This window comes from Lathyrus oleraceus, chromosome 3, assembly GCF_024323335.1.
Source record: "Lathyrus oleraceus cultivar Zhongwan6 chromosome 3, CAAS_Psat_ZW6_1.0, whole genome shotgun sequence".
Lineage (NCBI taxonomy): Eukaryota > Viridiplantae > Streptophyta > Magnoliopsida > Fabales > Fabaceae > Lathyrus > Lathyrus oleraceus.
Window position 1 is genome coordinate 507,638,488 of NC_066581.1, and position 13,626 is coordinate 507,652,113.

The following is a 13,626-nucleotide window of genomic DNA, read 5'->3' on the forward strand; positions in this document are numbered from 1 at the left end:
CACCTACACTTAAGGCTTGTACATGGTCGCCAATTTGAATGGCGCCCCCATGGAGTCAGTCCTCGAAACCAAGCATTTAGAACTAGCCTTGCATGCATGTACCCTATGGTGTCGCCAATTTGAATGGCGCCCCCTCTTTATTATTGTACATGGTCGCCAAATGAGGTGGAGACACCATGCAAACACAATTTTTTATGCTCTCCTCCATTTGCCTATAAATTCATCCACTCCTTCAACAATTCTTCCACACCAACATTCTCACTACTTCATCTACATTACTTCTTTTACAATTTCATCTTCAACAAAATCTTCCAATTTCATCTACACCAACTCCCCAACAATATGTCTTTACTCACAATGGGCGAAGCACACAGAGGAACAGTTGCAAACATCGCAACATACGTAAGTTTTTTCTTATACTAATTTTTTATGTTTCATCTCCACCAACCCCATTTTATTTTGAAATACCAACTTAGTCAAGTGTTATATTATTTCTATTATAGGATGTATCAAGGTTTCGAACTCGAGTCCACGAATTTGTCCCAATGGACCCGATGATTCAACCTTATGTTGAACTCGCCGGTTTTGGTCACATTAGCAAGATTATGTCTTGGTCTATAGATAACAAGTTCATTCTAGCCTTATGCGAAAGATGGAGGCCAGAGACACACACATTTTGGTTTCCAACCGGTGAGTGTACCGTGACGTTAGAAGATGTCTACATGCTTTTAGGACTACGAATTGAAGGCAAAGCTGTTAATGGTAAGACCAACTATGCAAATTCAATTTGCATGGAGCTTTTAGACACTGATTTGTTAGATGATAATGCTAGAGGTCAAGGTATACTACTCTCACGCCTAAAGTCATATTATAATAGTTTATATTTAGATGAGCATTCTACCGAAGATGCTTGAATAATCAAAACTAGATGTTACATTATGTTGTTACTAGGATCCTTTTTATTTCCCGAAGGTAGTGGTTCTAGCATGCATATTATGTACTTACCTTTACTTAGACATATAGATAGAATAGGTAGTTACAATTGGGGATCAGCATGTCTAGCCTATCTCTATAGTTCGTTGTGCAAAAACTCCCACAAAGACAAATCTACATTTTCTGGATGTGCTGTTTTGCTACAAGCATGGGGATGGTCAAGACTACCGTCTCTAGCACCGGTCAATAACAACCCCTTCACTTTTCCATATGCAAAAAAGTAAGTTGTTTAAATTGCTATATCTTTACTTACTTCCTTACAGTTTAGTACCCATAACTAATTTATTTTAACTTTTTGGTGTAGATGGTCGGCACGTGGTATGAATTACAGCAGATGTCCGAGACACTGTATTACTCAGTATCGCAACCTGTTGGATCACCTTCGATCGACAGACGTAAGCAAAATAACTTCATTAATTCGTCATATTATGTTGACTTTTTCTACATTCATTTAAATCCTATCGTCTTTAACATTTCAGTTCATTTGGCGTCCATACCTTAATATGGATCATGAGCATCAGGTCAACCCTGAAGACGCAGCCGTATGGACAGCATGCACACCGATAATACGGTTCACAACAGTGGAGATGCACAACATCGATCGTGTGAAGCTGCAGTTCGGTATGGTCCAGAATATCCCAGACCCCCCAGCTAGCCTAGGAGAATGGCATATGCGTAAAGTGAACGACCAATGGAACTACAACCCTTGGAAAACCTTCGCAAGATCAGAGTGTCGCAAGTGAAAGCACCGTCATGACCATGTCTTAACTGACGCAGTCATGCCAAATGAGGTAAAACCAAGTCGTACTTATATGGCTTGGTACAGATCGGTTGGATTTCAATTCATCACCGATGATATGTACCTCTACGACCCACGCCAGACAAGTTACACACAAGAAGGATCAACATCTAACCCCCAACAACATTCTCAGCCCGGTTACTCACAACCACCTATCCGTCAAACTTTCCCTTCCACAAACACACAAACATACAACCAAAACATGCCATTCACCCAACCCCAATACCAAGAACATCCCCCATACCACCACCAACAAATGGACCATCAACCTCAGACCGAACATCGCTTCGCACCCACACCATCACCCTACCAAAGTCGCCTTAGCCAAAACACTAACCGCCCCATCACCTACCGTAGCCAAGAACCCCAAACATCACAATACCAAAACATCCCACAACCATATGTCTTCCAAACACCCCAACAACCTTTCCAACCTTTCCTAGACCCATCATTGTCACCCATGTCTCCCTTCAACCGTCCCGGTCGCCCATCCATGAGTCAACCACACCCCAACTTCTCTGGCATGGGTCATGAGCTCAGCTACGCCGGTACACCATCATTGAATACTGAAGACTATGCTGAGTTGGCTGAATACCTCAACGGATCTTCTCCTGTAGGAGGTAATGACGCTCCTGGACCATCAGATGAACAAACACCGGTGCAGAATCGTCAACGTGGGTTAGGGCCAAGGGTTAGGGTAGCTAGGGGATGTGGGACCGGAGGTCGGTTAGGTGACCCCGGTCATCACCATTAGGATTCTTTGTGTAAAATCCAAATTTTATTAATATGAATTCGTATTATATCAAATTTATCTTTGTGTAAACTCCAAACATTAGGTTTCTTTGTCTAAACTCCATTTTGGCAAAATTCACATACACATGTTTTGACTGAAACTCCATTGAGATGTCTACTTAAATTGTTATGTTGGACAAAATTTCATAATTCTAAAATAAACACATATGATAATACAAAACATTATAGGTCAGATAACAATTGAAATGTCAAAGAGTCCAAGTTCAGGTGCCCATACCTTTCTCATAAAAAATGCAAATGATGCAAATTTTTTGTCCAAATTCATTATCTTGAAAAGATCTAAAACTTTTATGTTGAGGGTTTTATCATTTGAGGCTTTTATCATTCAAACAGAAGGGCTTGAATTTGGTCCCTTTTGGCAAAATTCACATACACATGTTTTGACAGAAACCCTAATTTTGGGTCAAGTTCGCAAGGACCTAACTCACTCATTTTTAATTATTTTGAGGTGGGACCAAGTGAATTGGAAAATTTAAGATGTCTACTTCACTTGTTATGTTGGACAAAAATTCATAACTCTAACACAGACACATGCAATAATACAAAACATTATAGGTCAGATAACAGTTAAAATGTCAAAGAGTCCAAGTTCAGGTGCCCATACCTTTCTCATAAAAATTGCAAATGATGCAAAACTTTAGTCCAAATTCATTATCTTGAAAAGATCTACAACTTTTATGTTGAAGGTTTTGTCATTTGAGGCTTTTATCATTCAAACAGAAGGGCTTGAAGTTGGTCCTTTTTGGCAAAATTCACATACACATGTTTTGACAGAAACCCTAAGTTTGGGTCAACTTCGCAGGAACCTAACTCACTCATTTTTAATTATTTTGAGGTGGGACAAAGTGCATTGGAAAATTTAAGATGTCTACTTCAGTTGTTATGTTGGACAAAATTTCATAACTCTAAAAGAAACACATGAAATAATGCAAGACATTATGGGTCAGATTATAGTTGAAAAACTCAGAAGTCCAACTTCAACTGCCCATAACTTTCTCATAAAAAATCCAAATGATGCAAAATTTATATCCAAATTCATTTTCTTGAAAAGATCTACAACTTTCATGTTGGAGGTTTTTTCATTTGAGGCTTTTTTAAGGGAGGCGCCAATTGGATTGGCGCCCCCTCTTAAAAATTACACATAGGCGCCAATTGGATTGGCTAGGGCAGGTGCCCTAGCCAATCCAATTGGCGCCTCCTTGCAATTTTTAAGAGGGGTCGCCAATCCAATTGGCGCCTCCTCCTAAAAGTGGGGTATTTTGGGAATTTTGCTGAAAAGTGGGTTATTTTGGGAATTTCTTCGAAAAAGTGGGTTATCTCGGTAAATTTGCCTCGTAAAATTTGTTTTAAGGATTTAAAATTAAAAATTGATATTAATTTAAAAGAAGTGAAATTTAGATTTAATTAAATAATTTGAATTGAAATCAAAACACATTTAGAATCGGTTTTAAATTGGTTCGAAATCGATTATAAATTTCACTATGATTTTTGTGATAAATGGTTTGATTTTTTATAAATCATAACCATAAAAATGAGTTAATTTACATTAATTGGTTATTCATGCACACCATTTACCAAGATTAGATCAATCTTCACTGTCAGAGGGAGTGGAGTCTCCCTCGTTGGTTATTCATGCACACCATTTACCAAGATTAGAACATTGCCTATTGTAGCGTTTGTTGAGGTGACTTTCACGAGATTGATCGATTATTGTCGAATTACTGTAAAAAGACGACGATTTTGTAGAGATTCGAGATAATTAGATGTCAATTTCCACATATGACGTCAATGTTATGTGATGACACCAAGAATATGAAACGAGATCAAAATAAGATTTCAATGCAAAAAGATTGGGATGAACTTGCAAGATTAACACCTCAATGAATTATGATCATATGCTTCGTGTTTACTACGGTCTCCCCCCTATTTCTCCGATTGTTAGAGGCGCCTCTTCATTTTGAGTCCCATCATTAATCCCATCATTTAACAATATTTAATTCTTAAAACAGCATATATATATATATATATATATATATATATATATATATATATATATATATATATATATATATATATATATATATACTAAATCAAACATTTGTGTTTTTTGAAATGAATACAAATTAGTTAGAGACGCGTATACTTTAACGCAAAAAAGGACATTAACGAAATGGAAAAATGTCCGAACAATTATTCTGAAAGTATAACTACCTTTATAATTTACAGTATGACAAAAAAAAGTTTTGGATTGTTTAAATAAAATATTTAGTTGGAGTGGAAATAAAAGAGCCAAAAAAGACAACAGATTCTATCACTCAACAATAGTGGCTAAAACGTAAATTACTAGAAAAAGAGTGTCTTTTTAGATATAACCAAACAAAAAAGGGTTTGTGAGAAGTAAAAAACACGGTGTAGTCTTAATCCATATTGATCTTCATCACAAGCGCGCGAAGGCAGTATCATAAGACATTTACTCATTCATCACATCAGAGGCATTTGCATTCTCCTGTTTTCTGATTTTTCTCTGACCAACTTGTTTATTCAATTTCGCTATCTGAACATTCATTTCAGAGTTCCAACTCGTCGGTTTCTCCTTCTCTTTTCGGTTTAGCTTTTTTTTTTGATTGAGTTTTTCTTTTTCTTGCGATCGCGATTACGTACACTTGAAATTGAAAACACAGAGTCACTCTTTTTTTCCTCTGTCACAGTAGGAGTGTGTATTCTGGTAGCAGTTCTCATAGCTTCATGGACCCTGATGTGATCGAGATTCCACCACCACAGCGAACTATCAAGCCGCACAAAGAGGTATCATCGTTCCTCGCTAATCTTTTATTTTTCTGGTTCTGTTCTATTTTAGGTTTACTTCTTAACCTTATATCCATGGTTATTGTTGGTACCAAAACTAGTTGATGTTTTAAAAAATTAATTGGTTCATTTGTTGGGAATTCATTGAACCCACCTTTGAACTGCAATTTAGGACGTATGTTCCGGTTTGCAGCACGTCTTTAGTTCACTTGAGAATGTATATTGCGATAAAGACTGAATGAACTATTCTTGGAGTAAGGGAGAAAGGGAAATAGTATACCATTCAATTCGAAATTAAAGATGAGTACTACTCTGCGGTTAAAGAGGGAGTGAACAATGGTGAGAGCTATGTTTAACGGAATAAAAAAAAAGATTACAATGGGTTAAGATTCAAGAAGAATTCGGAAATGGGACAACATAATTCTGCAATACGCGTAAATAAGGTTGTCAAGCGGGGAAAAGTGGACTGAATTGCTTGTTCCAATTAGCGGAGAGGCTGCGTGTTTTACCAGCATTTCCCCCATTAACTTTCTTTCTTATTGATCAATCAGATGACACTTTGTTATTTCCCCATTATACATAGGAGGATTTTCATCCCCTGACCGATTGATCTGATTGTTTGATGATGACATGTTATTTATCAGTAGTCAATGCCACTTTTATGTGAAGTGAAATGTATGCTGATACTAACTTTGGTTATCAGGGTCAAGGAATTTGCATGGGTTGGTTGAAAATATTCACTTGAAAATTAGTTTCGATAGTTTCTGTTACACTACCTGTTTACCTTGTGTAAATATATCCATTTGACTTATTTACAAAGCACTGCTTTTCTTCCTACTTTTGACTAGGAGATATTCAAATTGACATTGATTGGATTATATCATTTATGTCTTTTACGTACACATCTAAAGCACACCTATGCTCTTAGTTCTAACTTGCCTTGCACTCTTGTTTTTCTAAGATTTAATGGTTTCTCTATGTCTATTATTTTCTTGGATGTCACAACAGTATTTTTCTTCTGTAGGTCATTTTTCGGGATGTGATCGACATCGACAATGATGACGACACAACAGATTTAGTGTTAATTGGTGAAAACATTGTTGAAAGTAATAAGGGGAAGACAACTGAATCTGTTCGCAACGGTTCTGGTGATCATCAAACTATGGTTTGTGAATAAGACGTCTTTCTTGTAGCTGATTGATATTATTGTCTCTAACTTTAACAATGACTAAAATTTTCTTGAAACCATTTTCAGGAAGACTTTGATAATATATATTATCCGCCTGTGATTGACAAATCTGGACCAAGTAGCAGGGTAGAGTCTTCCAATGGTTATACTTCTGTATCAAATAACTTAATCAACATTGATGAGGATGAGTCTGACCACTTGTATGACGATGATGATGATGGCTTCTGTGATATTATTCCGGATGATTATATGGATGTAGATAATTATACTTTACTGCAGGAGCATTTTGACAATGCAAACATACCTCCTGGTATTGAGGCACCTGTTCCTTGGTTGAAGGAATACAATCTAAGTTCTAAGAATGCTGAAAGTAGTTTATTCTATCCTAGCTTTCATATTCCGCAATCTGATTCTAAACATTCTCAAGTTAATGGCTTATTTCAGCCTTCATGGTCATTTGAGCCTATTAAGCCTGAAACCCAAGGACCTGTAGTAGGTAGTTCTAGTGTGCAAAATCACTTATCTTCTCAATTATTTTCTCAAGTTGACCCTAGTAAGAAAATAATTGACGCCACACAGAGCAGGAGACGCAAGTTAAAGTTGGCATTAGGAGTGGAGTCATCTACATCTAGTTTGTCTTTGGGACCTTCTGGTAAAAAGAAGCCTTATTTTTTTGGTTCTTCAACTAACCATGGCTCTGTAGACAACTCAGGGGTCATGAAGCTGCCACATGGAGGTGGTTCACCTCATTGGAAACTACTTGAAAGTGCAAAGAAAGCAGCTGGAACTGGAAGTATCAGTTCACATTATTCAAATTTCTATGGACATGTAGATGGATCAATTCATTTTCCAGGAACTGAATTTGCAAATCCTTGGTTGAATTCTTCTCATTTTAATCCATTTCCAAATTATACAGCTTATCCAGGTTTTTCCAATCCATTTGTTCCTCTTCATACCACACCTGCGCAAATGTTCAATAACCCTTGGGTTCACAATACTGCAAGAGATGGAAATAATGGCACAACTGCTGATAGTGTACTGTTGTGACCATCTCTGATGAAGCCAGAGAAGAAATTCTTGAGAAATTTCAAAACTTTAAGCAATTTGACACTGTTGACGACACTTCAGACCATTACTTTGTTCGCACCAATTCTTCCACGACACAGGTAATTTTTTTTTTATATGTATTTTGTTCCAGTTTTAATCTTAACTATATTGTTTAACCATTAATTTGTTTCCTGAACAGCATTCAAAGAATTGGGTTAAAAGAATTCAGGAAGAATGGAAGTTATTGGAGAAGGATTTACCAGGTAAAGTTGTTTTTTCAGTATTTCTGTCACGAATGGGCTGTAATATTTTCCTTATCATATCACTTCTTGTATTTGTTTTTTTTAAAGCTGGAGGATTTTTATTGTGTGCTTGACTTCATTGTTATTAATATACCTTGGCGGTTTTTGTCAAACCCAAAGGCCATTAGTTTGGCTGCATTTGTTAAGTGTACATCCTTATAAAATAGTTTTTGTCTTTCTTTTGCTTGGTAGAGATAGCTACTTGTTCTGAAGCTGGAGGTTCAAAAATCTGTAAAATAATTGTAAATTGTGTTTTTAATATCATAATGAGCAACCTGTTACTGAGTTTTTGTACAATCTCTAGCTGTTTCTTTGACATTTTCTTTTATTTCTATTAGATTCAATATTTGTCAGAGTTTATGAATCAAGAATAGATCTGTTGAGGGCTGTAATTATTGGAGCAGAGGGAACTCCTTATCATGATGGCATTTTCTTTTTTGATGTTTCCTTTCCAAGTGGCTTTCCCAATGTACCCCCGGTATGTTGTTGAGATTACCGCATCTGACTTGCAGTATTCTTATGTACACTATTTTTAACCTTTAATTCAAAGTCTGACTCAAGGGACATTTTTCAATGCAGCAAGTCTACTACCACTCTGGTGGACTTCGGCTCAACCCAAATTTATATAATTGTGGCAAGGTGTGCCTTAGTCTACTTAACACCTGGTCTGGCAATAAGAATGAGAAGTGGCTCCCAGGTGTTTCAACAATTTTACAGGTCCTGGTCTCTATACAAGGTCTAATCTTGAATACACAGCCTTATTTTAATGAGCCTGGATATGCACGTTTGAGTGGTTCTGCTGAGGGTGAAACTAGATCCCTGCGGTATAATGAAGACACATTCCTCTTATCATTGAGGACAATGGTTTATCTGATAAGAAGGCCTCCAAAGGTTTGATTCTAGAAGCATATCTTGGTTTCAACTCTTTATCTATTCTCATATAACATATTTTGTTTTAAATAGTTTCTTTTGTTAGTTGTCATGTTCACTCATTGCACCACGGCAAAGTGATGCCTAGAAATTCTTCTGACGTGCCTTTTGGTAAGCTTTGGAGAGTCAGAAGAGAATAATGATAGCCATTGTCTTTGCTAATTTATAAAATAGTTTAACATTATAGAACAATCACCTAAGCATAGGCAAATGATATTGAGAATTTTGATTCAGTCCCCTTCAAAATATATATACTTCTAGTGATATATAAGCTAGACATACTGGATCTACGTTATTCACAATTCACAGCAGTCTTTATTTAAGTATCTCTAAGCAATTATTTTAGGTATCCCTAAGCAGTTGTTTAAGTATCCCTAAGCAGTTGTTTAAGTATCCAGTATATATACTAAATCTTCAACTGTTAAACGTTTGTTTCAAGTTTCAACTACGCAGCACTGCAAAATATTATATTCCTATTACACGATACCGTATATCAACCCTATACAATAAATACATAGATCATTAAAGCAAAAGTGGACGAGTCCTTTTATTGACTCTAAGGAAAATGTTTATGAGTGTGTTTTCTTAACTAACAGTCTAACACTCACAATGTACAACACCAAACAAGCCTTATTCCATTAAGTGGGGTCAACTACATGGATCAAATTATGGTCCAAATTACACCATAATCTTCTATCAAAGACCATGTTTCTACCCAATTTATTAATCTCGAGATCTTTTTTAATAGTTTCTCTTATAATTTTTATGTGTCTCTCTCTACCTTAAGTTGTTCGAAATGAATCCTCTCCATCTGATCTACTCCTTACAACAAAATCCTCACCATCTTTTCTATCGTAGGTGCTTTCGTCTAGTCTTACCACACATCCAATGCAACATCCTCCTCTCTGCTACGTTTATTTTATTCTCGTGTTGGTTCTAAACCGTCCAACATTCAGTCCCGTAAAACATTGCAGGTCATACTGCCGTCCGTTAATTTTTTTTTCCTTTAGCTTGAGCGGTACTTTTGTGTCACATAAAATCCCTTGAGGTCCTTCTCCATTTCAACCATCCAATTTTAATTCCATGATTTACATCTCCTTCTATTTCTCCATTGTTTTGTATTATGAATCAAAGATATTTAAATCGGGTGACTTGTGGTATGATATGGTCTTCAACTTTCACCTTTAGGTTAAAAACACTTCTTCTTTTCTGACCTTACTCTTATTTTTTGAAGTGCAAAAACATATATAATATATTAAAAATATTAGAAATAAAAGAAAGACCGAAGTCAAGATACAAAACAGATAGAAGGTACCAAAGGTACCAAACAAATAAATATAGGTTTACATTGTCTTACTTCGGCTTAAGCGAAAGCCATATGTTTTCATGGCTCGTCTCCTCCAAAATCTCAAGAGCATACTTCCTCTGAGAGATCACGTATCGGATTTTGACTTAGCTACTTCAATTCCACGATAACAATTCCTCTAAGAGCATACTTCCTCTGAGTGATTGCGTATCTGATATTGCTTCAGATCATGAATGCCTCTTTGGTCATTTCCTGTGATAACAATGTCATCCATATAATCAACAATATAAATGCATTGGTCTTTAAAACACTGAATGGCCGGCTTCGTTGCGGACCATGCCAAATTCACAAAGATCTGAACTGAATCTACCAAACTCATGCTGTAGAACTATGCTTGAGACCATATAAGGCTTTTCGTAACTTTACAAACAAAGCCACAAGACTCCCCCCGAGCAATGAACCCTGGCGGTTGCTCCAAATAGACCTTGGTTAAATCACCTTGTAAAAAAGCATTTTTGATATCCAACTAATAGAGAGGCTAACTGTGCATAGCTGCCATTGATAAGAAAGTCATATTTGCAATTGGAGAAAAGTATCACCATAATCGAAACTGAAATTTGAGTATAGCCTTTAGCAACAAAACAAGCTTTCAAGCGATCTATCTGACCATCTGGTCCTACGACAACCAACAATAGATTTCTCTGTAGGTGAGGAGGACACAAGTCCAAGTCTGGTTAAATTCTAGAGTTGTCATCTCATCAATCATAATCTGACACCATCCTAGGTGAGAATGTGTTTCCTGTATAGTTTTTGGAATGGGCACGAAATAGCAGACACAGAAGCATATTGGGAAGGAGCTATGTGATGGTAACTTAAACACTCTAGGCTATCTTCCCCTCAATTTATCACATTAGGTTTCTTTAACTATACACTAAAATTTATTCACTGCTGTTATGATTGATTGGTAAGCCAGGTTATATAATAAGTGATGGGTTTATTTAGTTTTTTTATTTATGTATACTATTGCCTTGTAACTTATAACTTTTGGGATAAAAACTGACTATTTAGGTTATTTTGAGTTTTTCAGAGTTTTGAGGACTTTGTTAAGGGGCACTTCTGCAGGCGAGCTCAGGACATTTTAGTGGCTTGTAAAGCATACAAGGATGGTGCTCAAGTTGGTTGTTTGGTGAAAGGCGGAGTTCAGGATGTTGATCAGGGTGACAAGAGCTGCTCAAAGGAGTTTAAGAATTCTTTAGCTGCATATGTGGATATGCTTGTTAAAGAGTTTACACAAGTTGGAGCCAAGGACTGTGAGAAATTCCTGTCTTCATCAACGGTAAGCAACAAGCCGTTGGAATAGTTGCTACATTTTCTTGATAAACCCAATTTTGAGACTTGCAACAAGCCGTTGGAATAGTTGCTACATTTTCTTGATAAAGGTTTAATTTAATAGAAGGTTTTGTTTTATGTTTACATTGTTGAACCTTGTTATATAGACTCAATGGCCTGCTCATAGTTCTCAATACTGTATATAGTTCGGATGAATTATTAATGCATTCTTAAGATGGCAGAAGATCCATTGTCAATTTATTTTTGTTTATCTCTTTCTTTGCTTATATGTTTAGCTTACATCCTATTAGGAAACCTCTTTAATGTGAATCTGTGTAAGAAATAAATCAGATTATTATCTAGTATTAGTATGAGTACCAGTACCAGTAACATTATTAGTATTATTACTATTATTATTATTATTATACTATTATTATTATTATTATTATTATTATTATTATTATTATTATTATTATTGTTATTATTATTATGAGTGTGAGTATGAGCATGAGTATGAGCATGAGTACCACTACCGGTAGCAGTATTAGTATTAGTATTAGTATTATTACTATTATTATTATTATTATTATTAGTACTACTATTATAATTATTATTATTATTATTATTATTATTATTGTTATTATTGTTATTATTATTATTAGTATGAGTATTACTATTAGTATGAGTATGAGTATAAGTATTAGTATAGTATTAGTACTATTATTATTATTATTATTATTATTATTAGTAGTAGTATTATTATTATTATTATTATTATTATTGTTGTTATTATTATTATTATTATTACTATTATTATTATTATTATTATTATTATTATCATTACTATTATTATAATTATCATCATTATCATTATTATTATTATTATTATTATTATTATTATTTATTTATTGTTAAAGAGATTTCAAAATCAATTTCACGACTTTCTTGAAGTCAGAAAGAGTTATTTTTTCAATTTTTTAGTAATGGATTTTGAGACTCGCAAGCATTTTGGAAATAAAGTAGAATTTTTTACGAAAATTACCCTGTTTTTCAAGAAAATTCCCAAAATAACTCTGTTTTCAAAAAAATTTCCAAAGTATCCCACTTTTAGGAAGATGCGTCAATCCAATTGGCGACTCCTTTTAAAAACTACAGGAGATGCCTATTGAGATAGTCAGACAAATCGGCATAGTCTTCAGTATGCATCGAAGGTGTACCGCCGTAGCTGAGTTCATGACCCATACCAGAGTAGTTGGGTTGTGTTTGACTAATTGGTGGGCGACCGGGACGGTTGAAGGGAGACATAATTGTGAATGATGCGTCGAGGAAAGATTGGAAAGATTGTTGGGGTGTTTGGTAGAGATAAGGTTGTTGGAGGTTTTGGTTTTGTGAGGTTTGAGCTTCTTGGCTATGGTAGGAGGAGGGGCGGTTGGTGTTGAATGATCGTGGGGTGTTCTGACTAAGGCGGCTTTGGTAGGGTGATGTGTTGGGTGTGAAGTGATGTTGAGTCTCAGGTTGATGATCAATTTGTTGGTGGTGGTATGTGATATGCTCTTGATATTGGGGTTGGGTGTATGACATGTTTTGGTTGTATGTTTGTGTGTTGGTGGAATGGAAAGTTTGACGGACACGAGGTTGTGTGTATCCGGTCTGACAATGTTGTTAGGGGTTAGATGTTGAGGTGTTGGTGGTGTAAGTTTGTTGGCGTGGATCGTACAAGTATATATCCTCGACGATGAACCCAATTTTGAGACTTGCAACAAGCCGTTGGAATAGTTGCTACATTTTCTTGATAAAGGTTTAATTTAATAGAAGGTTTTGTTTTATGTTTACATTGTTGAACCTTGTTATATAGACTCAATGGCCTGCTCATAGTTCTCAATACTGTATATAGTTCGGATGAATTATTAATGCATTCTTAAGATGGTAAAAGATCCATTGTCAATTATTTTTGTTTATCTCTTTCTTTGCTTATATGTTTAGCTTACATCCTATTAGGAAACCTCTTTAATGTGAATCTGTGTATGAAATAAATCAGATTATTATCTAGTATTAGTATTAGTATGACCAGTACCAGTACCAGTATTAGTATTAGTATTATTATTATTATTAT

General features: G+C 35.5%; 3 protein-coding genes across 3 annotated transcripts in view; all 3 read left to right on the forward strand.

The window, feature by feature from the left end:
* Positions 1–195: 195 nt before the first annotated feature.
* LOC127128443 (protein MAIN-LIKE 2-like) lies at positions 196–1,314 on the forward strand. The gene is made up of 2 exons (XM_051057788.1): positions 196–402; positions 504–1,314. The coding sequence occupies exons 1-2, from the start codon at positions 343–345 to the stop codon at positions 912–914; spliced, it is 471 nt and encodes a 156-aa protein (XP_050913745.1). The 5' UTR covers positions 196–342; the 3' UTR covers positions 915–1,314.
* A 3,698-nt stretch (positions 1,315–5,012) lies between these two features.
* Positions 5,013–13,626, forward strand: part of LOC127128444 (uncharacterized) — a 59,372-nt gene continuing 50,758 nt past the window's right edge. Inside the window, exon 1 of the mRNA XM_051057796.1 lies at positions 5,013–5,187. The gene's annotated coding sequence lies outside the window, so the exon portion shown is untranslated. The remainder of the gene's footprint in view (positions 5,188–13,626) is intronic.
* On the forward strand, positions 5,351–11,770 carry LOC127131866 (probable ubiquitin-conjugating enzyme E2 25). The gene is made up of 8 exons (XM_051060757.1): positions 5,351–5,410; positions 6,435–6,575; positions 6,666–7,586; positions 7,634–7,765; positions 7,846–7,909; positions 8,287–8,426; positions 8,528–8,839; positions 11,272–11,770. The coding sequence occupies exons 1-8, from the start codon at positions 5,351–5,353 to the stop codon at positions 11,542–11,544; spliced, it is 2,043 nt and encodes a 680-aa protein (XP_050916714.1). The 3' UTR covers positions 11,545–11,770.

Excerpts from the sequence above, each read along its gene's own strand:
- LOC127128443 (XM_051057788.1), top strand. The coding sequence starts at position 343 with ATGTCTTTACTCACAATGGGCGAAGCACACAGAGGAACAGTTGCAAAC. Across the intron at positions 403-503 it reads TTGCAAACATCGCAACATAC|GATGTATCAAGGTTTCGAAC; the intron begins GTAAGTTTTTTC and ends TTTCTATTATAG.
- LOC127131866 (XM_051060757.1), top strand. The coding sequence starts at position 5,351 with ATGGACCCTGATGTGATCGAGATTCCACCACCACAGCGAACTATCAAG. Across the intron at positions 7,766-7,845 it reads CCAATTCTTCCACGACACAG|CATTCAAAGAATTGGGTTAA; the intron begins GTAATTTTTTTT and ends TTTCCTGAACAG. Across the intron at positions 7,910-8,286 it reads ATTGGAGAAGGATTTACCAG|ATTCAATATTTGTCAGAGTT; the intron begins GTAAAGTTGTTT and ends TATTTCTATTAG.